The sequence below is a fragment of the Rhodofomes roseus genome, assembly GCF_022264815.1.
Source record: "Rhodofomes roseus strain CIRM-BRFM 1785 chromosome Unknown C8Q71scaffold_3, whole genome shotgun sequence".
NCBI lineage: Eukaryota > Fungi > Basidiomycota > Agaricomycetes > Polyporales > Fomitopsidaceae > Rhodofomes > Rhodofomes roseus.
In genome coordinates, this window is record NW_025952959.1 from 591,097 (window position 1) to 609,819 (window position 18,723).

An 18,723-nucleotide genomic window follows, 5' to 3' on the forward strand; every position below is an offset into this window, starting at 1 on the left:
ACGGTCATCCCACTTGTATGCTCAGAGCTTAGACATGGGTGGCAATGCGTTCAACCAACACGTCCCGGATGCCGTCTTTCCACGGATGTCACCAGCGACCTACAAGTCTCTCAAGGCGATCCTCCTTCCCCGCATGGAACAGCTCTACGAACAAGTGGCCGTACCACCCGAGGCCCCAGAGAAGACCGACCACGGGGACTTGGACTTCGTAGTAACGCAGCCGCGCACGGAAGGGACGCTGGATCGCGTCAAGGACGCGCTCAAGGCTGTTTACAGTTTGCCACAGGAAGGTAGAGGCACAAGTAACTACGCGATACCCGCCGATGCCTTCGATCTCGACATGGGCGAAGGCCAGGAGGGTACGTCCTCTAATGGACTGCAGAACACGCATTTCCAGGTGGATGTGAACGTCTGCGCCGACCGAGAAGACTGGGAGCGCACTGTCTTCTTGCACTCGTACGGTGATACGGGCATGATTCTGGGTGTCATTGGAAGAGGCGCGGGATTGTCGTTCGGTATAGGCGGTCTGAAGGTAAGTTTTGCCCTTATCTGAGGATTTCTGTGAACCTGAGGTCGCACTTCACCAACTAGCTTGCCAATGCGCTTCCTACTAGTCCCCCGATATCACTGCATCTATCCTCATCTCTTCTGCGCATCCTCGAGTTCTACGGGCTCTCGAGGGATCGGCTGGATGCAGGCTTCACTACACAACGTGAGGTGTTCGAGTGGACAGCCACCTCCCGTCTATTCAACGCGCGCAAAGTCGCGCCCTCCGAGCAGTCCCACCTGCGGGGCAAGAAACGGCGCGGGCCACGCACGATGTACCAGAACTTCGTGGAGTTCGCGCGGGAGCGCGCAGACGACCCGGCGTACGAGCCGCCGCACGAGACGATCACGCAGGACGATGTGCTCCGCTTCTTTGGGAAAGACGCGGAGCACGCCGCCCTCCTTCGCGCGTCTCGGATCAAGCAGAACGCCAGGGAGGCGTTCTCGGGCAGGGTGATCGAGCAGTGGATTGGGATGAGGGGCTTGCCGGTCAAGTGGGTCATGGACGCTGCGAGGGAGCGGCTGAACGAGAGATACGCGCGAGAGCACCCGGGCGGTGGCCAGCTCATTGCGCTGGATAGGCAGCCGGGGCATGAGGCAGAGGCTATATTGCTCTCTGTCACACCTTGGGAGGTGGCGCTCTTCGAGATGTCCACCGAGGAACTGCAGAAGTGTGTGGTTGACGTCAAGACCGAGATGGAGGAGTCGGGGACCTTCGAATTGAACTGGCAACGGGAGGATGCGAGGAAAGCAGAGAAATTGAACCTCAAGACAGAACAGTAAGGCTACTTGCCGGGCATGCTGCAGATTGAGTCGCATCGCTGCGCTTGGTGCGATGAAGGTTGGATTGAGGTAACGGAGTAGGCCACATTTATACACTTGTATCCCCATTGAAAGAATATATCAGTTGTATCACCATCTGATATCCCTCTGGCATGTCCGTCAGCAACTAGGTAGCATCTGTAATGCCGGGTGCACAACTCACACAAGGATGCCCTAGGACTTGGCTGATCGATGTCCTCTCTGACCCCAGTATGCCACAGGCCTGTCTTGAGCGTCTTGCGTTCTAGCATGTCTAGCCATTCAAGGACGGTAGCCACCACTTCGTCGGCGCGCTGAGGGTACGCAATGCAGCGTCAGGTCTCATTGGACAGTTCTAGAGTGCTAGGATCGTACCCCGGTGAAGTTGTGGTCCGCCTCTTCCACTATCGCCAGGTTGTGCGTACCGGGAGACCTTGCACCCAGGATCTGCCCGTATATGAAGGCGTCGTATCTGTAGTGGTGCTCGAGGCATGAGAATCATGATCAACTTGGCGCACAGCGGACCAGGAGACGCACGGAGGTACAACTGCGTCTTTCAGTCCGTGGATCGTCAATACGTCGACCGTAGCCGGGAAGCGGTCCCACACGATGGACGGGTCTACACTAGCGAATTTGTGGTGGTCTTCTGCAGTGACTCTACATTCGCGTCAATGCTGGACGCGCCGGACTTGTAATGTATAGCCTTACCTCATGCTGACTGGCTGGCGTGCTACAACGGCCTTGACTTCGTAGTATCCTTGCCTCTCCAGCTGGGCCTTGATCTCAGGCTTGTTCATCTGGTCTGCATCATCCCCGTATGTTAACAGCACGAATCGGAATGCCCAAGACATACTCACCGTACATTTTCTACACGCTGTGTATAAGACAGCACTGCAGATCATGCGACAAAGTACGTACATGCATCCTGTACCGACCGCTCGCGTTGACGTACCCGCGTACGCTGCTCGTCTCCTCCTTAGGATACCGGGAGAGCCAGTGAAGGCCTGCTACACTCCCGCGCGAGTGTCCGACGAGGAGGTCGATCACATAACCGTACTCGCGCGTTAGATACTGAACGACGACGCCCAGGTCCTGGATGTCGTCTTCGAATCCGGCGAGGTGCAGTGCGCCTGGCGTCTCGAAGTTGCCGCTGCGTTACACTCAATCAACCACGGTGGACGTGAGCATGACGATATTGCCATACCGGAAGTCGAATCGGAAGGAGTCCAGCGGTAGTCTGAGAGCAAGACGCTTCTGGAAGAGATAGTCTTTATGTCTGTGCGTAAGTCAACGTCTATGTCAGGTCTGTGCGCGAGGTATCTACCCCAACGACCCATGGAGGATCTGGCGTTGTTAGATACATATGACCCTCGTGAAGAAGACAAAAACTAACCAGAGCAATCCGACGTCCCTGCGTAGATTCGTGTGGGGCAAGCTGCTCAAGTACACCCACGATCGAACAGTTCTCAGCATGAGGATGCGGTATGAAGACCTTCGTAGTCTTCTGGGATGTGACCGGGTGCTCGACCATGGTGTCGTTGGGCACACGTTTCTCACCCGCCGTCAAGGTGAGTTGCACACGGGCAGAGTAAAGGCGGAGTAGCACGAAATGCTGCTAGTTCGGGCACGGAGGCCCATGCTCATGATTGTTCCCCGACGGGGAGGATGCAGCCCGAGCGTATTGCCGAGGCTGGGGAAGGGACCGCGCCGCCGCGCCGATCCTAGCGTGGGAACCCTGCCCTGATCCGTCACTTGACGCGTTGGGCGTCTCCTGCGCCAGAGCAGCATTCACCAGGTACGGTGAGATGGAGGCCCTCTTCTTCAATGTGCGTCTGCTTGCGTCTATGTTCTGCTTGCTGCTTAACTCACATAGTCTTATGTGCATAGGTAGACAACGGCTTCCTCGAGGGGATTGTCCGCGGCTATAAGGCCGGTCTCCTTACCCAGAACCAGTACAGCAACCTCACGCAATGCGAGACCATTGAGGGTGCGCGCGTACCGAAGCTTGTCCGGCCTTGTGGGCTAACATCACTGTCCCGCAGACTTCAGGACCCAACTCTCTGCTACGGACTATGGCAACTTCCTCGCGAACGAGTCGCTGCCCATCTCGACGTCGACCATCGCCGACAAGGCAACACAGGTGCTCGTCGATCAGTTCAACTTCCTCCGTAGCAATGCTGTCGCCCCACTCTCCAAGTTCTTCGACTATATCACGTAGGTGCCAATATGTCGGTCCATGCGCTCAGTTGCTGACGGCTGGTTACTCTAGGTATGCGTACATGATTGACAACGTCATCCTGCTCATCACCGGCACGCTGCATGAGCGCAATACCCAAGAGCTGCTGGAGCGTTGTCACCCATTGGGAGTATTCGAGACTCTACCTGCGCTCTGTGTCGCCACGAACGTGGAGGAACTCTACCGCACCGCCCTCGTCGAGACGCCTCTCGGTACGTCGCCTACCAAGCCTGGCTTGAGCGACTGCTGACAGCCCGCAGCACCCTACTTCCGCGAGTGCTTCAGCGCTTCAGACCTCGATGATCTCAACATCGAGATCATCCGCAACACGCTCTACAAGGCCTATCTCGAGGACTTCTATGAATTCTGCGGCACCCTCGGCGGGCCAACCGCAGAGGTGATGCAACGCATCCTCGCCTTCGAGGCGGACCGCCGCAGCATAAACATCGCCATCAACTCCTTCGGCACTGAGCTCTCGAAGGAGCGTCGCGCCGAGCTCTTCCCGTCCATCGGCCGCCTCTTCCCTGCGGGCAACAACGCACTCGCGCGCGCAGACGACGTCGAGCAGGTCCGGCAAGCGTGTGAGGGCGTCGCGGAGTACCGCGCGTTCTTCGAGAGCGGTCCCGGGTCAAGGGGGCGCGCACAGAACGGGAACGACAGCCAGGCGTACCTCCTGGACGACAATGCGGACGGGCTGGGCGACTCGAGCGGCGCGGCGGAGCTGGAGGACCGCTTCTTCGCGCACGAGGTGCACCTGAACAAGCTCGCGTTCCTGCAGCAGTTCCAGTACGGTGTGTTCTACGCGTACTTGAAGCTGAAGGAGCAGGAGATCCGGAGTTTGACGTGGATTGCGGAGTGCATCGCGCAGGATGCGAGGGACAGGATACAGGACTACATTCCTACGTTCTAGGGACCGGTTGTCACAGTCGTAGACCGATGAACTATCATTGGCTTTTGGCTACTGTTGGAGACATCCCAGCTCGCGCAGTGAGCGTATGCCAACCGAAGTACTGACGAAAGCAACGAAAGAGAAACGCGGTCTCGACGATACACCGGACCGGGAATCGAACCCCGAGCGTATCCGCCGTCCTGCGTCAGCGGAGAAGGTTAGGGTTTGCTGATGTCAGGACCGGGGAGGAGGACGGTTGACGTGCAGGATATGACATGCGCGCCGACGAAGATGGTCATCCACGCACTCCTCTCTGCCTCTCCGTCCCCAACACTGTCCACAGCAGGCACGACCAGCCATGGCCCCCAGCAAGGACAAGCAGGCCGAGATCGTCGAGCAGTTCCGTGAGCAGCTCGACGAACAGGACCTACTACCTGAAGACGACATCGGCACTGACGACGCTTCGTTGCTGTATGTACCTTATCTGGTGTGTTGAGGTAGCCCGCACTCATGCGATCTTCCTCCAGCCGTTTCCTGAGAGCACGACAGTTCGACTTGAAGGCAGCGACCACGATGTGGGAGAACTGCCAGAACTGGCGAAAGACGGTGGAGGGCATCGGGATAGACGAGCTGTACCGGCGACTGGATCCATACGACGTACGTACCCCCTTCTCCACGCGCAAACACGCCCTCCCTGACGAGCCGTCCCGCGCAGTACCCCGAACGCGCCGCGGTCTTCGAGTGTTGGCCACTCTGGTTCCACAAGACGGACAAGAAGGGCCGGCCACTCAACATCCACCACTTCGGCGGCATCAACATGCCCGAGCTATACAAGCACATCACACCCGAGAAGTTCTGGCAGACCATCGTCGTCAACGCTGAGTCGCTCACGCGCGAGGTCCTCCCCGCGTCCGCGCGCGCGGCGGGCCGCCAGATCGACGGGACGTTCGTCATCGTCGACCTCAAGGGCTTCGGCCTGAGCCAGTTCTGGCAGATGAAGAACCTCGCCCGAGACTCGTTCCAAATCTCCCAGGACTACTTCCCCGAGACGTGCGTTAGCTCCTTTGAGCTGTATCTCTGAGTGAATCGCTCATGGTCCACAAGTATGGCTCAACTAGCGATCATCAACGCACCCGCATCCTTCACCACCATCTGGGGCTTCATCAAGCCCTGGCTCGCGAAGGAGACACTTGCCAAGATTGACATCCTTGGCTCCGACTACAAGGATGTCCTCCTGGAGCAAATTCCCGCTGAGAACCTGCCCGAGAGCCTCGGTGGGACATGTACGTGCGCCGAGGCGGGCGGGTGTAAGCTGAGCAACGCCGGCCCGTGGATGCAACATCGCGCGGAGCGGAGAGACAAGTGGTTGCGCGGCGAGCGGAAGCGCATTGGGCTGGGCTTGGAGGGCGAGGATGAGGACGATGGGGTGAGGGGAATCGGGAGCGGCGAGCAGACAAAGGCAGCCACGAACCAGCTGGAGAAGCAGGCGGAAGGTGTGGCTGCGATTGGGCAGGCTGCGGAGAAGCAGCCCGCAGAAGTCCCGCCTGAAGTCGTGCAGAACCCCGAGGAACGCCTCCAGAGCTTCGTCTCTCCAGAACCTTCCGTCCCAGCCCAACAGCCAGGCGTCGTGGAGCAGGACCCTGCACTCAAGCCTGCCTCACCGTCGGCCCTCGCATCCTCGGTGTCTGCGTCGTCCTCGTCGTCAACCGCATCGTCCTCATCCTTCCAGTCCGCACGCTCCTCCTTCGGCAGCGCCGACACACTCGAGAGCGCCGGCGGGCACAGCAGCAAGACGGGCACGAGTGCAGCAACTGGTACGAGCACATCGACGACAGAAACGGGCGTGAGCCGGGACAGCCACGGGAAAACCAAGCACTCGAGCATCCGGGAAAAGCTCAAGAAGCCCCTGCAGAAGCTCGAGAAGCTCGGACTCGGCGGCCTGACAGGAGGTGCCAACGGCGAGCAGCTGGCGGGCTCGTCACTGAGCCGCGGAACGTCCGCAGACGGGTCGCGGTCATTCTTCAGGCGGAGTCGGCAGCCGAGTGCGGTGCCCATGGAGGAAGGCGCGAGTCGTGTGTCGTCGCTGGACGCGGGGCGGTCGCCCACGTCGCCCCAGGTGAATGGGAGTGCGTTGGTGAGCCCGGAGGACACGCAGACGAGCTCGCCGGAATCGGTGGTTGTGCAGTCGCCCTCACAGGCGTTACCGGAGAAGATCGTAAAGTCTGTGCGGGAAGTGTATGAGCACCATCCGGAGACGAGGGAGCCGCAAATGGGCGATTTCGTCCAGGCCTAGCAGGCGGAAGTTTACCCAAGGAGATACGTCTTGTTCATAATCTTGTATTTGTGTCTCGTCGTGTTTGACATTGTCTAGTTAGCTATCGCACTGCAGTCTCTAGACATACATGAACTAAAGCTTGTAGCGTTAGACCGTGTCGTAGCATACCTCACTGTAATCGGATATGGATTGGCAACCCGACCTTGTACGTTGAACCTACCGGTGCCTTCAAGCGTAAAGACTAGTCTCCGTTGCCGACCATAAAAGAACGACAAGCGCTTTTATGCGTAAAGGCATACCTTCGTTGGATGGATCGCCTCACTCTGCTCATTGCGGCAACACTGCTGCCCAACAAACGACCCAGCAGACGACGAGCATCTGCATTACTTGCCGACAGAGTGTAACTCCGATGACGAGGCGGATAATATAACAGACAGATGCCCAGAAGGAAGTAATGCAACAATCTACTTCTTCTTAATTGCCTTTATGCGGACACGCTCGGTCCCAACGAAGACTCCCTAGCAATGTCGAGAGCACGTTCAGCACAGTCCCGTACCAGTATTCGTGCGAGTAGCGTACCTTGCCCTTGTACGGCTCTGGTGGCCTCCATTTCCTTATTTTTGCGGCGAACAGTCCCAACAGCTGCTTGTCTGTACAGCTCAGCAGGATCCTCGTCGCTGCCGGCACCTCCACCTTGATGTGTTCCGGGATGGGCACAAACACGGGGTGCGAGAAGCCGAGTTTCATGTTCAGCCTCTCGCCAGACATGCCCTCCGTCTTGCCCCTCGGGTCCGCCTCGAGCGCCGCACGGTACCCGACGCCGACGAGGTATACGGGTGTCGCGAAGCCTTCGGTCATGCCTGTAATCGCGTTGTTGATGAGCGTGCGCGTGAGCCCCCACATCGAGCGCTGCTTCTTCTGCGAGGCGTCCTGTACGGACACGGCGAGCTTGTTCTCGTCTGCGAACGCGAGGTTCATGAAGGGCTCGAGAGGGACGCTGGTCGTCCCGAGCGGGCCCGTGACGGAGAGGGCGGTCGGTGTTTGCGCGAAGGAGATGGTGGGGGGATAGTGGATGTGCTGCTTGCCTACGTTGGAGATATACATGGCGCCCCTTGCGGCGGATGTGCTGAAGGAGCGACCTGCATGGAGGGCATGTCGGACAACTTGCCGCAGGACCATGGCCGTGGCGGAAGGAATTTGGCGAGCTGCGAGCGTCACCATCTTGGTGACACACTCTGTGACAGGCGCGTCTGCGTGACAATGACATGCAGCGGTTCCGCGCGACGCTTGCCGGCTATTATTGTCTGCAACGGAGACTAGTTCCGCGCAGTCACTGAGACTCACTCAGCCTGAGACTGCCACACTGGCAGCATCTACTAACATAGGTACATATCTAGGGGATCCATGCTCTGATAGCATTTCTCATCACTTCGGTGATGTGGGAGTACGTTGCTTGGCCTTGTCTACAGTACAATGGATTTAGATTCCTACTCTATCGCCCACCACACTACATCTCTGTCTATGACAAGGATGCTCCAACTAGCGTAGGTGCGACACAGATACCATCCTTCGTCCGGATACGATGGACGCTCTTCGTAACCGGGTCCACCCAAGAAGCCTCCTTCGACTCAAGCGTGGTGAAGCCTGAAGGCCAAGGTCAGTACATAATCTAAATCTGAGCAACGTTGCAGCATACCAGGTTGGACGGTCTCGAAGATCTTTTTCTTGGGGTTCAGCTGCGGTAGAGGTGTCGCATCTATGAAGACTGGGTAAGAGATGTCCACCAAGAAGTCGTCGGACTTCACGTACTCTCGAACTCGGGTCCCTCAAAGTAGACGCGATCACCAGGCTTCGAATTAGGTGGGGGTTGAATGAGTTCAATGCCGCCTTCCTTGCCGTCTTTTGATGTAGCCTGACAGGGATATGAGGCATGAATATTCCAAGGACCCCATATATACTGGATGCGACGTACACAGAGCACCATCGCAAAACTCTTGACGCCACGCATGTTCGCTGGCTTCAGATTGCACTGGAAGACAGCTGGTGAGTATGAGATGCTACGGGAAGTTTGTCGCTTAGCTCACCACGCCAACAAGGTACTTGTCTCGCATCTCTTCGATAGGAATGTAATGCACAAGACCCGAGACCACAGTGCGGGGACCATCAGGCTCGCCGAAGTCGATTTGCTGGTAGAGAACGGTCAGATGAGCGGCGCGGGTTCAGACCACGCGTTGCATACCTCGACATAGAGGCCATCTGCATCAGGGTGCTTCTTGACTGTAACATAAGAGTTATGACCGGAATCAAGCTACAAGTCGAAGAACTCACTGTCGACGATATGACCGACACGAAGATCAATCATAGACGGAACTGGTTCCCCTGCCTCTTCAGCAGCAGCCTTTCCGCCACCGCCTGCGGCCTTCTCCTTCTTCTTGCCACCTTCAGCAGCCTCAGCCGGCTTCTTCTCTTTCTCCTTCTTCTCTTTCTTCGGCGCCTTAGCCTCCCCGGCAGGAGCGTCGGCAGGCTTTGTATCCGCCGACGCCACCTCTTTGCCCTTTTTGCTCTTGGCCGCAGGTGCAGACGAGGCGTCAGCGGGAGCGGCGACCTTCTCCTTCTTCTGCTTCGGTGGATCGGCCTTGCGTTCCGGTTTTGGCGCGTTTTCGAGGTCGAAGGACACGAGAGAGAATGCAGGCGCGAGCGATGATGCTGCTTTCCGCACTTGCGGGCGGTTTTGGATGTGGTCGAAGTAGCGTGTGAGGGCTGGGTACGAGTAGTATTGCGGGGCTTGCAGCTGAGACTAGGTGCTCTTTGTTCAGTACTAAGTATCTAGATCATACGTCTATCACTCACGAAAACAGGGTGGAGAACGCCATACAGTGTAGCATCGGCGGCGGTGTAGTAGTTGCTGACTAGGTACGTCCGGGGCGTCAGCTGGCCGTCCAAATCCTGCAGACATGCTCAGACCTATATCGTACGCGTACAGTTGACAATCTCACCTTCAGATTCTGCGGCTTCGCAACCTCGCCCTGCGCGATCTTCTCGATCCACTCCGTTACCTCCGCCTTGTCCTTCTCGGACTTGCCAAAGTCACTGCTACCGTCGACAGCGGCGTTCGCGACGAGATCACGCACAGGCTCGGGGAGCTTGGACAGAACAGTTGCGGATGCCATGGTTCTTTGGAAGAAAGAAAGCGGATCCCGATGGATATAGCAGCGAAGTCCCCGCACTGCAGCCAGAATATGAGTCGCAAGACTCATGCTTGCCAGGCGCTCTCACGTGCGGGAATGAAGCGCGACTGTCGACAGAACGCGTCCGCGAAGCGCCTGGCGCCCCGACGCGTCCAGCGCGAAAATCGGCTAGCACACTGTCTCACGATGCTCGAGCACTTGTGGGGTGGGCACACGACGGCATAGGCATTACACACAGAATACAGTAGATATGGTGCCTGATACATAAACGAGTGGCGTTGAGCTGCGACCTGCGAGGGGGTAATGGGATAAGTATGCAGTGACGGGTATACAGACTATCTGTTGGACTGAGTTGCCCTCGCGGAATATATCGTCCGTCCTGGTGCATCTGCGATGCCACTCCCTCTGCTGCTCCCGTTCAACAGCCGGTGGTCGTCCGTGAATCCGTTGGGAGGCTTTGAGTGATTCGAACGACCGTCCTCCGCTCGCATACGGTTGCTCAATGAAGAAGACGGCCGTGGCGGAGCAGGCGGGCCCATGCCTCCCCTGGATATAGATGGGGTGCCATTTGCCGAAGAGGGACTATCGATAGAGGCATACTGCCCACCATCCGAGGCTCGCGATGCCCGATCCCGGATGCGCGAACTACCCGGACGTGTCCCCACGGACGACCGCGCACTCGCGCTTCCGCTCCTGCGCTCGCTCGGTTTCCCATTGGCGCTGGCGCTATATCTGCCGCTCGGATCCCGTTGACGTGGCCTGCTGACATAAGTTGTAGAGACAGAACCATCGGTCTCCTCGTTGCCGTTGGCATGCGACTGCCTGGACCTGCTTTTGGTCCTCGCATTCATAGCGGCGGAGGGGTCTTGCGGTGTCGACGGATCGGATGATGGGGGGATGGCCCAGGGGTCTACTGACGGGGCTAGTGCTGGGTCAGCATCGGCAAGTTCCTTTTCTCTTGCTGCTCGTAGGTCGAGCGCTTCTGCGATCGACATTGGAGGAGGTATCACGTCTACAAGGACATATGAGTTGTAAAGCTATAGGGGCAAGTGGATGTTCGTACCATCAGCAAACTTGAATTCATGGTGTCTCTGTGCAGCAGCAGCTGAAGGGCTTGAGTCAATACAGACAGCAGTAGTAGAGGTTGCCAGACCGACCAACATCGCGGTAGTACACGAGCTGCCGTGCTTCTTTTCCAGCCATACGCTGTCCCGCGTGCGCAAGCCTTTTGATGAACTCTTCCTACAGGACATGAGTTCGAACGCCACGCTCCAATGACTTGAGTTGGGACGTACTGTGGCGACAGACAGCATGTACAAAGCTTCCTTCGACAAGTGAGCTCCGGCTTCTACAGACATATGCCCGATTCACAGCTGCCAGTGAGTACGCAGTCCTCCATATTTCGATGAGCACGTACCGCTGCCTTGCAATATGTTCTCTACGCGTGAGGGGGGTATGAGTGTGTGACCCGGGACACGCTCCCCCGTCTTCTTCGGACGTGCCTTGCTAACTACAGGGACAGTGTCCTCTAGTTCGTCCACCTCTTCTTCCGAGTCCAACCCAGAGTCTAGCTGGTCAATCTCTTCGTCGTCCACGGAGAGTTCATCGTGAGTCGATTGGCGAAGGGCAGAGATGGAGACGGAGTTCGAGCCCAATGCCATGGTGGTGTGTCTGAGACTTCCAAGGCGTCCTAGTTCGTAAAGGATGAGAAGCGCAAGGGGAGGACTGCGGTGGGTGCCAGGTGGAGTGAACAAAGAGAAGCCTTCTGCTTGCCCTTGCCTTCTGCGAACCAGCTGCGAACCGGTCACGGTACTCCGGCGTCAGCGTGGCGGGGTGGCCACACTCAACGAGCTGCGCTCTACCACAGTGGCTGTCTCTCGCGAAAACTTGATTGCAGTCGACGACACCTGGGGCTTAGGTTGGACGTCTCATACGTCTACGGGGGCATCCTCATGCGACAACCCTGTGTGCACGAACGAGGACAACATGGTACGTCGCGAGCACTATGATGCCGCATTGATGCGAGGACCAATACATAACATTCCGAATAGATGTGGCTAATTTACAGTGAAGTGCATGCAGTCCGTGTAGTTCTCGTAACCATCAAACCCAATCGAGATGTTTTACTCGACGTTCACCTGCACGGAAGCAGGGTCCTCCGCCTTTGCCACAGTAACTGTGAGCACTCCGTCCTCAAGCTTCGCGGATACGTTACTCGTGTCCACCGCGCGTGGCAGATAGACAGTGCGAGTGAAGGACGAGTTGCTGGTGAACGAACGCTCCGTCGCAAGCTGAGTCGACTCCGGTACTTGTGTTACAGCAGTGGAGGAGGTCGCACCTGAGGTAAGGTCAGTCGGTATCGCCTTCCTGTGGCTAATCGAAGTCACGTACCTTCAGAAGACTGCGCTGCAGCGTTGTCTGTAGACATGGTCGCCGATGGCACCTCCGTACGCTGGGGTTCGCTCCGTCGGTTGACGATCTTGCCCTCGATCGTGACGCTCCTGCCACCGTCCCCGATGCGGACGTTGACATTCTCCTTCTTGACGCCCGGGAGTTCCGCCTCAATCACGTACTTGTTGCCTTCCTCCGAGACATCGACGGCAGGTGGCAACGAGGCTGGGGAACGGAAGAACGGGTCGTCAAGCATTGACCGAGGGTATGCGCCGAATGCGGATGGTGTGCGACCGAAGGGCTCCTCCAGCATGCGGAAGAGTGGACGCATCTCGCGGAAGAACTGGCGAGCGAGAGACATGGCGAGCGAGAGTATGAGATGAGGTAGGCGACGTTGTAGGTTTGTCAAACTATTCTTTGGATCATCCCCGCTGCTGCTGAGCGCCTTATATACTGATGTGACCGAGGATGTCCAGGACTGGTCGGATAAGTCTGGAAGATGCTGGACCGACTCACACAGTCTAGCATTGAGCCGCAAGGTCCGCCCGCACGGAACAATGTCCGCTCTTTGTCAACATCGGGCCCGCCAGCTATCCCTGGCAGTGATGCGCGCTGATACTACGAAAGGATGTTGCGGGAAGCGACGAGAAAGTACGGGAAAGCGCTCGAAGGCAGGAGCACATTCGACGCGTTCCCGGTTCCGTAGCCACGCCTCACGTGACACGCGTATGCGCCACAGACGCGTCCGGTCTTCGAGCGTCAAATGTGAACCCGGTTGTCACCTTCGCATTTGCCGGTACTGTTCTTCTTGCCCGTGCCAGGCTGGTTTCGCATGACAGAAGAACACACTGTGCTGTAGAAGGAAAGACTTTACCTGTACTTTCATTTATTCTCATACTGTTGATGGACGATGACGGTCAAACATCGCTACACCATATGCTCGCGCAGCTACGCCGTTTGAAGTAACGTGTTTAGATGGTACGTACTGCTTGTGTATATTTCTTGACGTTCACGATTGACATAAAGAATTCTTGTCAAGCTATTGCAATCCGTTATAGTTTTCTCGGAGCCATGCAGTATCGCACATACCAACCTGCCGCGACTTACACTCAGTGAATGGCATCCTGCTTCCCTGATATTGGCTCATGCGCGTTCGCTGAGTCTAGGTGCACTGATCACTGATCTTCACGGAACCGGTATGTCTTGTTCTTACCTCAACGTCTCCTTTTGATCCGGATAATTTCCTCCGGAAGATTGACAAAGCCCATTGTTCTTCAAGTTGTCCCTACGCTCCTCTAAGTGACTAAGTCTCAGGCAGTATCTCGGGTCAATTGAACTGTCCAGGCACGTGTAGTGTTAGGTGTTGCTCGGATGACGGGCCGACTCGGACGACGGACGACTTCTGTGGACGTGCATTGTCAGCTCTCCGGCCCATATGGACGATCTAAACCGATTCGTTATTAGCTACTGGCTACACAGGTGTGCCCTCCGTCATACCTTAATCTCAACCACTGACTACGGCATATGGACCATTAGGCACTTCAACCTCTACGATATGTTGAAGATAGTGATGAATATCCCGGGGCGGACTATCGTTCTGTCAATGATGCAAGGGTGAGGGCGTGAGGGCGTTATGTTCTGCCCGCAACATCAGCCTGCCGGCCGAAGGTCGACGTACGGGATGTCTGATAGATATGCCGTTATGGTACGTTCTTCTGAACCTCTTTGCGATTGTGTAGCTCGTTCCGCTTCTGCCTTTCTGACGATGCTAATAGCACCCACGCTCAGCATCATTTCGACCGAGGGGTTAGATAATTGATCCACACGTACTGCAACAAGTGTCTTGGAGCAAGAAAATTCCGCGTCTCAGATGGACTCACTGCAAGAGCAGCTTCGTAAAGTTCGCGTTCTACTGCACCAAGGATCCATTGCGTGCGACATGAGCGCTCGGTGTGGTACATAGATATGCAGCATGTTCTGTGGACTGACGTTGCGGATAACGACTTTCAGAAGAGCTCGACCGAGATCTGGACGAACATGAACGGACAAGTGTACCTTTCCCGCGTCGCCATCGTCACTGGTGCATCCAAGGACATTGGGCGTGACATTGCGCTGCGACTCGCCGACGACGGTCTCGACGTGACTATCAACTCGCGGGGTGGAAGAGACCTCGAGGAAGTGGCCAAGGAGATTCGAGCGAAGGGGCGAAAGGCACTCTGCTATGTCGGCGACGTCGCGGATGAAACCGCTGTTAGGGGTATGGTCGAGAGGACAGTCGAGACTTTTGGACGATTGGATGTCGTAGGTGTCTGCCATCACGGTCTGCGGTCGTTAGACGATTGGCTGACAATTGAGACCCGCAGATGGTGGCAAATGCAGGCGCGCCCGTTCTAGACAAGCTCGTCGAGTGTACGTGCGAATCTCATGCTGCGAGTTAACTCCTTACTGACTATGAAGAACCAGTGGCCGTCGAGGATTGGGATCGCTGTATAGCAATCAATCTGCGAAGTGTCATGCTCTGCTATAAGTATGCGGCTGTACAAATGGTGAATCAAGGCGAAGGTGGGAGGATCATTGGTACGTCGCCGCAATTATCAATCATGGTGTCGATCCTGGACACACGCCGGCGGTGCCCTCATCTTATCAGGTGCTTCTTCTATACTCGGGAAGAAAGATAACGAGGGTTGTCCTGTTATATACGCTTCCGACACATCTGACATACTTATGTTAGGTGGTCCGCAAGTGTGCGGATATTCGGCATCGAAGTTCGCTATTCGAGGTCTCACACAGTGCCTTGGTCAGTACAACACTCTTCTGTGAGCGCATTCACCGATAAACAATGCAGCTATCGAGCTGGCTGCGCACAAACTCACCGTCAACACCTATGCACCGGGCGTGATCTTGACACCGATGAGTACGTCCCTGTTGACCGTGGTCAATTATACGGCATGCATACTGACTGCTTATCATCAGCCGATGTTGGTCCGTTGGATAAATTGTACGGTGGGACACACGGTGCATACACTAAACATGTGCGAGATTCGTCCTTTCCCTATCCCCACGACTGACATTCCGACGTTCTGTGCGATTGAACAGGTGTGCGGAATCCCCCCAGATGGTCCTCACGGCTCCGGTGACACCGTCGCGAGCTTTGTATCATATCTCGCGAAACCAGAGTCATACTTCATAACGGGTATGGACAGACTCTACATCCGCACTGATCAGGACTCATGTTCTTTCAGGACAATCAATCACAATGGACGGAGGTGTTGTTTTCAGTTATATGGAGTGAGCATCAGACGTGTCTTCTGTAGTCGTAGATCTTGCGACCGCTATATCCTGTAGAGTATCTACCCTTGGCCATGTATCATGAGTATCGACATTGCGCTGTGTCGCGTTGCTCCCCCGGCGTACGGAGCGGCTGAGTCACCGCAACTGCCTGGTTTGACAGCATCCTTACGTACCACAGTCTTCAGACTGTGGCATGACTTTCGTATTCGCATGTTATCCACCCGATTCAAGATCATGACATTGGCGAGCGAAACGGTACGTGCGGTGTCAATCAGACGGTACAAATTCAATAGGTATACAACAGGTAGATGCAATGGTCAAAGCGTGTAGGTATAGTCAAGAGACAAGCAGGCTGCTATCAGAAATGCAATGCACTACGGTGGCAGATGTGCGGAACACGCCCAGCAACCAAGAGCCATGTTGCAGGAATGCTCATTGGTCAACGTCAAAGAGTCACGTTCCACCAGGCCATTCAACGACCCACTGAGCGGACACCAGATGTTCTTGGTCGTCATCGTCTTCGAACTTCAATTTGTACGTCGGCGTTGAAGATGCACCGCCCTGCTGACAAATGTTCAATGTTGAAGTCGAGATAGAGGTAGCTCGTTGCTTACCCTTCCCGCTGGCTGTATGTCACGAGGACTGGCCACTACCTCCGCCCGGTAGAAACAACTCGTATCGGGGTATAAAGCCATCACGGTCGAGCCGGCCGAAAACTCGGGATATGCATTGAGATGAGCGGCATTATCTGGTGGTGCATTCGGATCGGGGAGTGGGATGATGGCGCGCAGTGTAGTATTGTAACGTCTGGCAACAAATGGGTTAGCGCTTACTCGCTTAATCTTCGCCCTTGAAGACTCACTGTCCCGGTTGTCCGTCTTCTTGAGGTTCAGGATCTTGGACCTCGTATCTGAGTCATGTGATAGTCAAAAAAGGCGGCTCGACCGAGGCCACAGTCAGGCCACAAACCTATTCTTGTCCTGGTTGATGCAACCAATGACGACCGCCAATATCCACTCTTCGTCTTTGCCTCCGGTAGTACTGTCGGCACCTTTGGAGTTTTGTGGTGGGTGAAAAGCAACTTTCCTGCCTTCCTGCAGAGGAAGCTGTTTGGCTAAAGCTTCCCTTCGTGCCTTAGGCTCCCGGGAAAATGGTACTGAGGACTGTGGTCCAACAGAATTGCGAGCTGGAAGGTTCAGGGTGACACTGCGGACCGCAGGAGTAGGTGCAGGAACAGCGGGCGCGGATGCTATTGCTGGGGAGTGTGCTCGAGGCCGCTTATTTCGCTTCTCTGCATATAGACGTTAGTTCGATTTGGCTAGAATTTGGCCACATATTGCCCACCTTGTGGTGGGGCAATTTCGGGGGCTTTGCGGAGCGCGATGAGTACATCGAGTTGTTCAATCGCTTTATCTATGGCACTACGGTCGCATATTCATATGTGTGCCCTTGAGGGATTTAGCGGAACATACTCTACGTCTCGCTCAGCTGCTGTTTTGATTTCGGTCAGTCCAGCTGTGAGCTTCTTGTACGTCGATCGCACGCTTTCATAACCTTCTGCTGGCAGATTATCGTCTGTGGGCCACGCCAAAAGTAGTCGGTTGACTCTTCCAATAGGGTCCCCTGTGGCTGGTTCATTGTACATTGTCGATGACAACGTGGATAACGAGGCCCCAGCATGGGACCAGAAATCAATCTCTGTGGCCGCCTAGGTCAGCCTGATCTCTGCATAAAAACATATCACTCGACCTTCAGATGAAGCGGGACGTTTCGAAGATCCTCGTCGACTCGTCATCGGAACGTTTGTGGGCCTGTGGGGTTGGTAGGATTTGAGTACGAGGTGAAAGTCGGTTGTAAACCGGCGTTCTTTGTTAGACATGCTGATTCAGATCTAGCTCCGCGATCATTGTAGATCTCACAACGCGATCTGAGCCACTGGCAATGCGAGTGGCTTGCCGCCAGTGGACTCGGATATACAGTCTAGTACTCGATTTCTACATGATGCTTCACAATTTTCGGTCTAGTCCCTAATTGTACAATAGAAATTCGATGTCAAAGAAGACAAATTTCACGTGTTGTCCGTCTGGACAGGCGCAAGCTTCCTCAACGAGACATCGTAAACAACTGCAGCGTTGATGAGTCTTCGCGTGACGGCCCCGAGAGGGACGACGACATATTTACCTTCCTCAATCTTTTTGATATCATATTTCAGGCTGTCATAACGCCGACGCAACGCATCATTTTTCAGGTTCAGCTATGGGCTGAATTAGACAAGAGTTGGGTCATTCGTGTAGCACAGGCATTTTACCATGGCGAACCCCGCAAAGAGGTCTTTGACAAAGGTGGAGATTTTGAGAGGTTGCTCGAAGTCACCCATTGTGACCGAGTTTACAGCAAGACGAGACTATAAACGGCCAGTATTGTCTCGATGTCAATTCGCGGGGCGAGCAACGATGTGCTTACCAGCTCGTTGACCATAGTAATGAGGGCATGAAGATAGTCCTCGGCGCTCAGTGTAAACCTGTCCTGCCATTCATCCTTGACTAGGTAAAATGTGAATGAGGGACATCTCCGATGTGACCACGATCACGTACTGCCTAGCGTTTCCGCTGCCCGAGGCAACGATAGCAGCCCCCCGCTTCGCAAGTACTCCACGAAGGCTGCTGAGAACACTGCATTTCGCAGGGATACTGACCACATATCTTTCCACCTCCAGAACTGATTCGGTGGTGTTAACTCAGCTAAAGCCGCTGTAGTTTCCTTGCAGCTTTGCAGTACGGGGGTCACGGTAGCGACCAGTTCCGGCACTGTGTCCAATGAGCGACCCTTAGCATAAATGGGTTACGAGTGTTCTGACCTTGACTTGGGGGTGTCGAATGAATCTTGTTGAGAAGGCCGGTCAGTGTCCGTGTCTTCTTGTCAAATTCTGTCACTTGGTCCTTGATTTTCTGAAGAACCGAGCTCTGAGGCAATTGGCCTCCAATGAGCGGACAGTGCTATACTTCTCTGAGCTCGACATCCTTGTCGAGTAGCTGGTTGATGTACTCCAGATTCTGTGGGTCCATGGAGGCGGTCTTCAAGAGCAGGGCGTGATGATTTGTCACAC

General features: G+C 55.5%; 11 protein-coding genes across 11 annotated transcripts; 4 read left to right on the top strand and 7 right to left on the bottom strand.

The window, feature by feature from the left end:
* Window positions 1–34: 34 nt before the first annotated feature.
* On the top strand, window positions 35–1,329 carry C8Q71DRAFT_700317 (uncharacterized protein; the record flags this gene model as incomplete). Its single annotated transcript, XM_047920116.1, has 3 exons — window positions 35–532; window positions 592–1,102; window positions 1,148–1,329. 3 exons carry the CDS (start codon window positions 35–37, stop codon window positions 1,327–1,329), a joined length of 1,191 nt encoding a protein of 396 aa, XP_047782828.1.
* Window positions 1,330–1,360: 31 nt separating this feature from the next.
* C8Q71DRAFT_904298 (ectomycorrhiza-regulated esterase) lies at window positions 1,361–3,118 on the bottom strand. The gene is made up of 10 exons (XM_047928844.1): window positions 2,741–3,118; window positions 2,672–2,691; window positions 2,552–2,623; window positions 2,266–2,497; window positions 2,205–2,214; window positions 2,056–2,149; window positions 1,885–2,004; window positions 1,723–1,819; window positions 1,532–1,661; window positions 1,361–1,476 (listed from the first exon to the last, which is right to left on the bottom strand). Coding segments are annotated over exons 1-10 (915 nt in total). The 5' UTR covers window positions 2,879–3,118; the 3' UTR covers window positions 1,361–1,474.
* On the top strand, window positions 3,115–4,662 carry C8Q71DRAFT_335379 (ATPase V0 complex subunit D). The gene is made up of 5 exons (XM_047917902.1): window positions 3,115–3,173; window positions 3,235–3,334; window positions 3,390–3,561; window positions 3,617–3,795; window positions 3,844–4,662. Exons 1-5 carry the CDS (start codon window positions 3,153–3,155, stop codon window positions 4,491–4,493), a joined length of 1,122 nt encoding a protein of 373 aa, XP_047782830.1. The 5' UTR covers window positions 3,115–3,152; the 3' UTR covers window positions 4,494–4,662.
* Window positions 4,593–6,750, top strand: C8Q71DRAFT_884621 (CRAL/TRIO domain-containing protein; the record flags this gene model as incomplete). Its single annotated transcript, XM_047928537.1, has 5 exons — window positions 4,593–4,943; window positions 5,000–5,129; window positions 5,188–5,522; window positions 5,577–6,009; window positions 6,589–6,750. Coding segments are annotated over exons 1-5 (1,173 nt in total), but the record flags the coding sequence as incomplete, so codon positions are not given.
* A 461-nt stretch (window positions 6,751–7,211) lies between these two features.
* C8Q71DRAFT_700658 (ribosomal protein L6, alpha-beta domain-containing protein) lies at window positions 7,212–7,926 on the bottom strand (the record flags this gene model as incomplete). Its single annotated transcript, XM_047920133.1, has 2 exons — window positions 7,212–7,265; window positions 7,327–7,926. 2 exons carry the CDS (start codon window positions 7,924–7,926, stop codon window positions 7,212–7,214), a joined length of 654 nt encoding a protein of 217 aa, XP_047782832.1.
* A 340-nt stretch (window positions 7,927–8,266) lies between these two features.
* C8Q71DRAFT_700858 (uncharacterized protein) lies at window positions 8,267–9,917 on the bottom strand (the record flags this gene model as incomplete). The annotated part of the gene is made up of 9 exons (XM_047920152.1): window positions 8,267–8,391; window positions 8,444–8,503; window positions 8,557–8,659; window positions 8,720–8,776; window positions 8,832–8,933; window positions 8,987–9,024; window positions 9,076–9,544; window positions 9,598–9,693; window positions 9,744–9,917. The coding sequence occupies 9 exons, from the start codon at window positions 9,915–9,917 to the stop codon at window positions 8,267–8,269; spliced, it is 1,224 nt and encodes a 407-aa protein (XP_047782833.1).
* Window positions 9,918–10,226: 309 nt separating this feature from the next.
* On the bottom strand, window positions 10,227–11,791 carry C8Q71DRAFT_334755 (uncharacterized protein). The gene is made up of 5 exons (XM_047917901.1): window positions 11,353–11,791; window positions 11,231–11,283; window positions 11,093–11,177; window positions 10,999–11,040; window positions 10,227–10,947 (listed from the first exon to the last, which is right to left on the bottom strand). Exons 1-5 carry the CDS (start codon window positions 11,594–11,596, stop codon window positions 10,271–10,273), a joined length of 1,101 nt encoding a protein of 366 aa, XP_047782834.1. The 5' UTR covers window positions 11,597–11,791; the 3' UTR covers window positions 10,227–10,270.
* Window positions 11,792–12,058: 267 nt separating this feature from the next.
* Window positions 12,059–12,687, bottom strand: C8Q71DRAFT_700755 (HSP20-like chaperone; the record flags this gene model as incomplete). The annotated part of the gene is made up of 2 exons (XM_047920139.1): window positions 12,059–12,302; window positions 12,362–12,687. 2 exons carry the CDS (start codon window positions 12,685–12,687, stop codon window positions 12,059–12,061), a joined length of 570 nt encoding a protein of 189 aa, XP_047782835.1.
* Window positions 12,688–13,794: 1,107 nt separating this feature from the next.
* C8Q71DRAFT_737537 (uncharacterized protein) lies at window positions 13,795–15,731 on the top strand. The gene is made up of 9 exons (XM_047922596.1): window positions 13,795–14,031; window positions 14,102–14,627; window positions 14,690–14,735; window positions 14,790–14,903; window positions 15,058–15,123; window positions 15,172–15,240; window positions 15,300–15,358; window positions 15,423–15,519; window positions 15,569–15,731. Exons 2-9 carry the CDS (start codon window positions 14,292–14,294, stop codon window positions 15,616–15,618), a joined length of 837 nt encoding a protein of 278 aa, XP_047782836.1. The 5' UTR covers window positions 13,795–14,031; window positions 14,102–14,291; the 3' UTR covers window positions 15,619–15,731.
* Window positions 15,732–15,743: 12 nt separating this feature from the next.
* Window positions 15,744–17,557, bottom strand: C8Q71DRAFT_737542 (SGF29 tudor-like domain-containing protein). Its single transcript, XM_047922597.1, has 7 exons — window positions 17,367–17,557; window positions 17,090–17,315; window positions 16,962–17,038; window positions 16,587–16,908; window positions 16,480–16,527; window positions 16,232–16,424; window positions 15,744–16,178 (listed from the first exon to the last, which is right to left on the bottom strand). The coding sequence occupies exons 1-7, from the start codon at window positions 17,494–17,496 to the stop codon at window positions 16,071–16,073; spliced, it is 1,104 nt and encodes a 367-aa protein (XP_047782837.1). The 5' UTR covers window positions 17,497–17,557; the 3' UTR covers window positions 15,744–16,070.
* Window positions 17,558–17,583: 26 nt separating this feature from the next.
* C8Q71DRAFT_737544 (Translin) lies at window positions 17,584–18,703 on the bottom strand. The gene is made up of 7 exons (XM_047922598.1): window positions 18,620–18,703; window positions 18,475–18,565; window positions 18,212–18,424; window positions 18,081–18,160; window positions 17,926–18,021; window positions 17,799–17,871; window positions 17,584–17,741 (listed from the first exon to the last, which is right to left on the bottom strand). Exons 1-7 carry the CDS (start codon window positions 18,680–18,682, stop codon window positions 17,686–17,688), a joined length of 672 nt encoding a protein of 223 aa, XP_047782838.1. The 5' UTR covers window positions 18,683–18,703; the 3' UTR covers window positions 17,584–17,685.
* Window positions 18,704–18,723: the final 20 nt, after the last annotated feature.

Coding starts and splice junctions, on each gene's coding strand:
- C8Q71DRAFT_904298 (XM_047928844.1), bottom strand. CDS start 2,878: ATGGTCGAGCACCCGGTCACATCCCAGAAGACTACGAAGGTCTTCATA. Junction 2,692..2,740: donor AGGGACGTCGGATTGCTCTG/GTTAGTTTTTGT, acceptor TAACAACGCCAG/ATCCTCCATGGGTCGTTGGG. Junction 2,624..2,671: donor ATCCTCCATGGGTCGTTGGG/GTAGATACCTCG, acceptor ACTTACGCACAG/ACATAAAGACTATCTCTTCC.
- C8Q71DRAFT_335379 (XM_047917902.1), top strand. CDS start 3,153: ATGGAGGCCCTCTTCTTCAAT. Junction 3,562..3,616: donor AAGTTCTTCGACTATATCAC/GTAGGTGCCAAT, acceptor TGGTTACTCTAG/GTATGCGTACATGATTGACA. Junction 3,796..3,843: donor CCTCGTCGAGACGCCTCTCG/GTACGTCGCCTA, acceptor GACAGCCCGCAG/CACCCTACTTCCGCGAGTGC.
- C8Q71DRAFT_334755 (XM_047917901.1), bottom strand. CDS start 11,596: ATGGCATTGGGCTCGAACTCCGTCTCCATCTCTGCCCTTCGCCAATCG. Junction 11,041..11,092: donor CGTGTACTACCGCGATGTTG/GTCGGTCTGGCA, acceptor CAAGCCCTTCAG/CTGCTGCTGCACAGAGACAC. Junction 10,948..10,998: donor TGAATTCAAGTTTGCTGATG/GTACGAACATCC, acceptor ATGTCCTTGTAG/ACGTGATACCTCCTCCAATG.
- C8Q71DRAFT_737537 (XM_047922596.1), top strand. CDS start 14,292: ATGCAGCATGTTCTGTGGACTGACGTTGCGGATAACGACTTTCAGAAG. Junction 14,628..14,689: donor CTTTTGGACGATTGGATGTC/GTAGGTGTCTGC, acceptor TGAGACCCGCAG/ATGGTGGCAAATGCAGGCGC. Junction 15,241..15,299: donor CGTGATCTTGACACCGATGA/GTACGTCCCTGT, acceptor GCTTATCATCAG/CCGATGTTGGTCCGTTGGAT.
- C8Q71DRAFT_737542 (XM_047922597.1), bottom strand. CDS start 17,496: ATGTCTAACAAAGAACGCCGGTTTACAACCGACTTTCACCTCGTACTC. Junction 17,316..17,366: donor ACGTCCCGCTTCATCTGAAG/GTCGAGTGATAT, acceptor AGGCGGCCACAG/AGATTGATTTCTGGTCCCAT. Junction 16,179..16,231: donor ACATACAGCCAGCGGGAAGG/GTAAGCAACGAG, acceptor ATTTGTCAGCAG/GGCGGTGCATCTTCAACGCC.
- C8Q71DRAFT_737544 (XM_047922598.1), bottom strand. CDS start 18,682: ATGGACCCACAGAATCTGGAGTACATCAACCAGCTACTCGACAAGGAT. Junction 18,566..18,619: donor AGGATGTCGAGCTCAGAGAA/GTATAGCACTGT, acceptor TCGGTTCTTCAG/AAAATCAAGGACCAAGTGAC. Junction 17,872..17,925: donor TCTTTGCGGGGTTCGCCATG/GTAAAATGCCTG, acceptor TTCAGCCCATAG/CTGAACCTGAAAAATGATGC.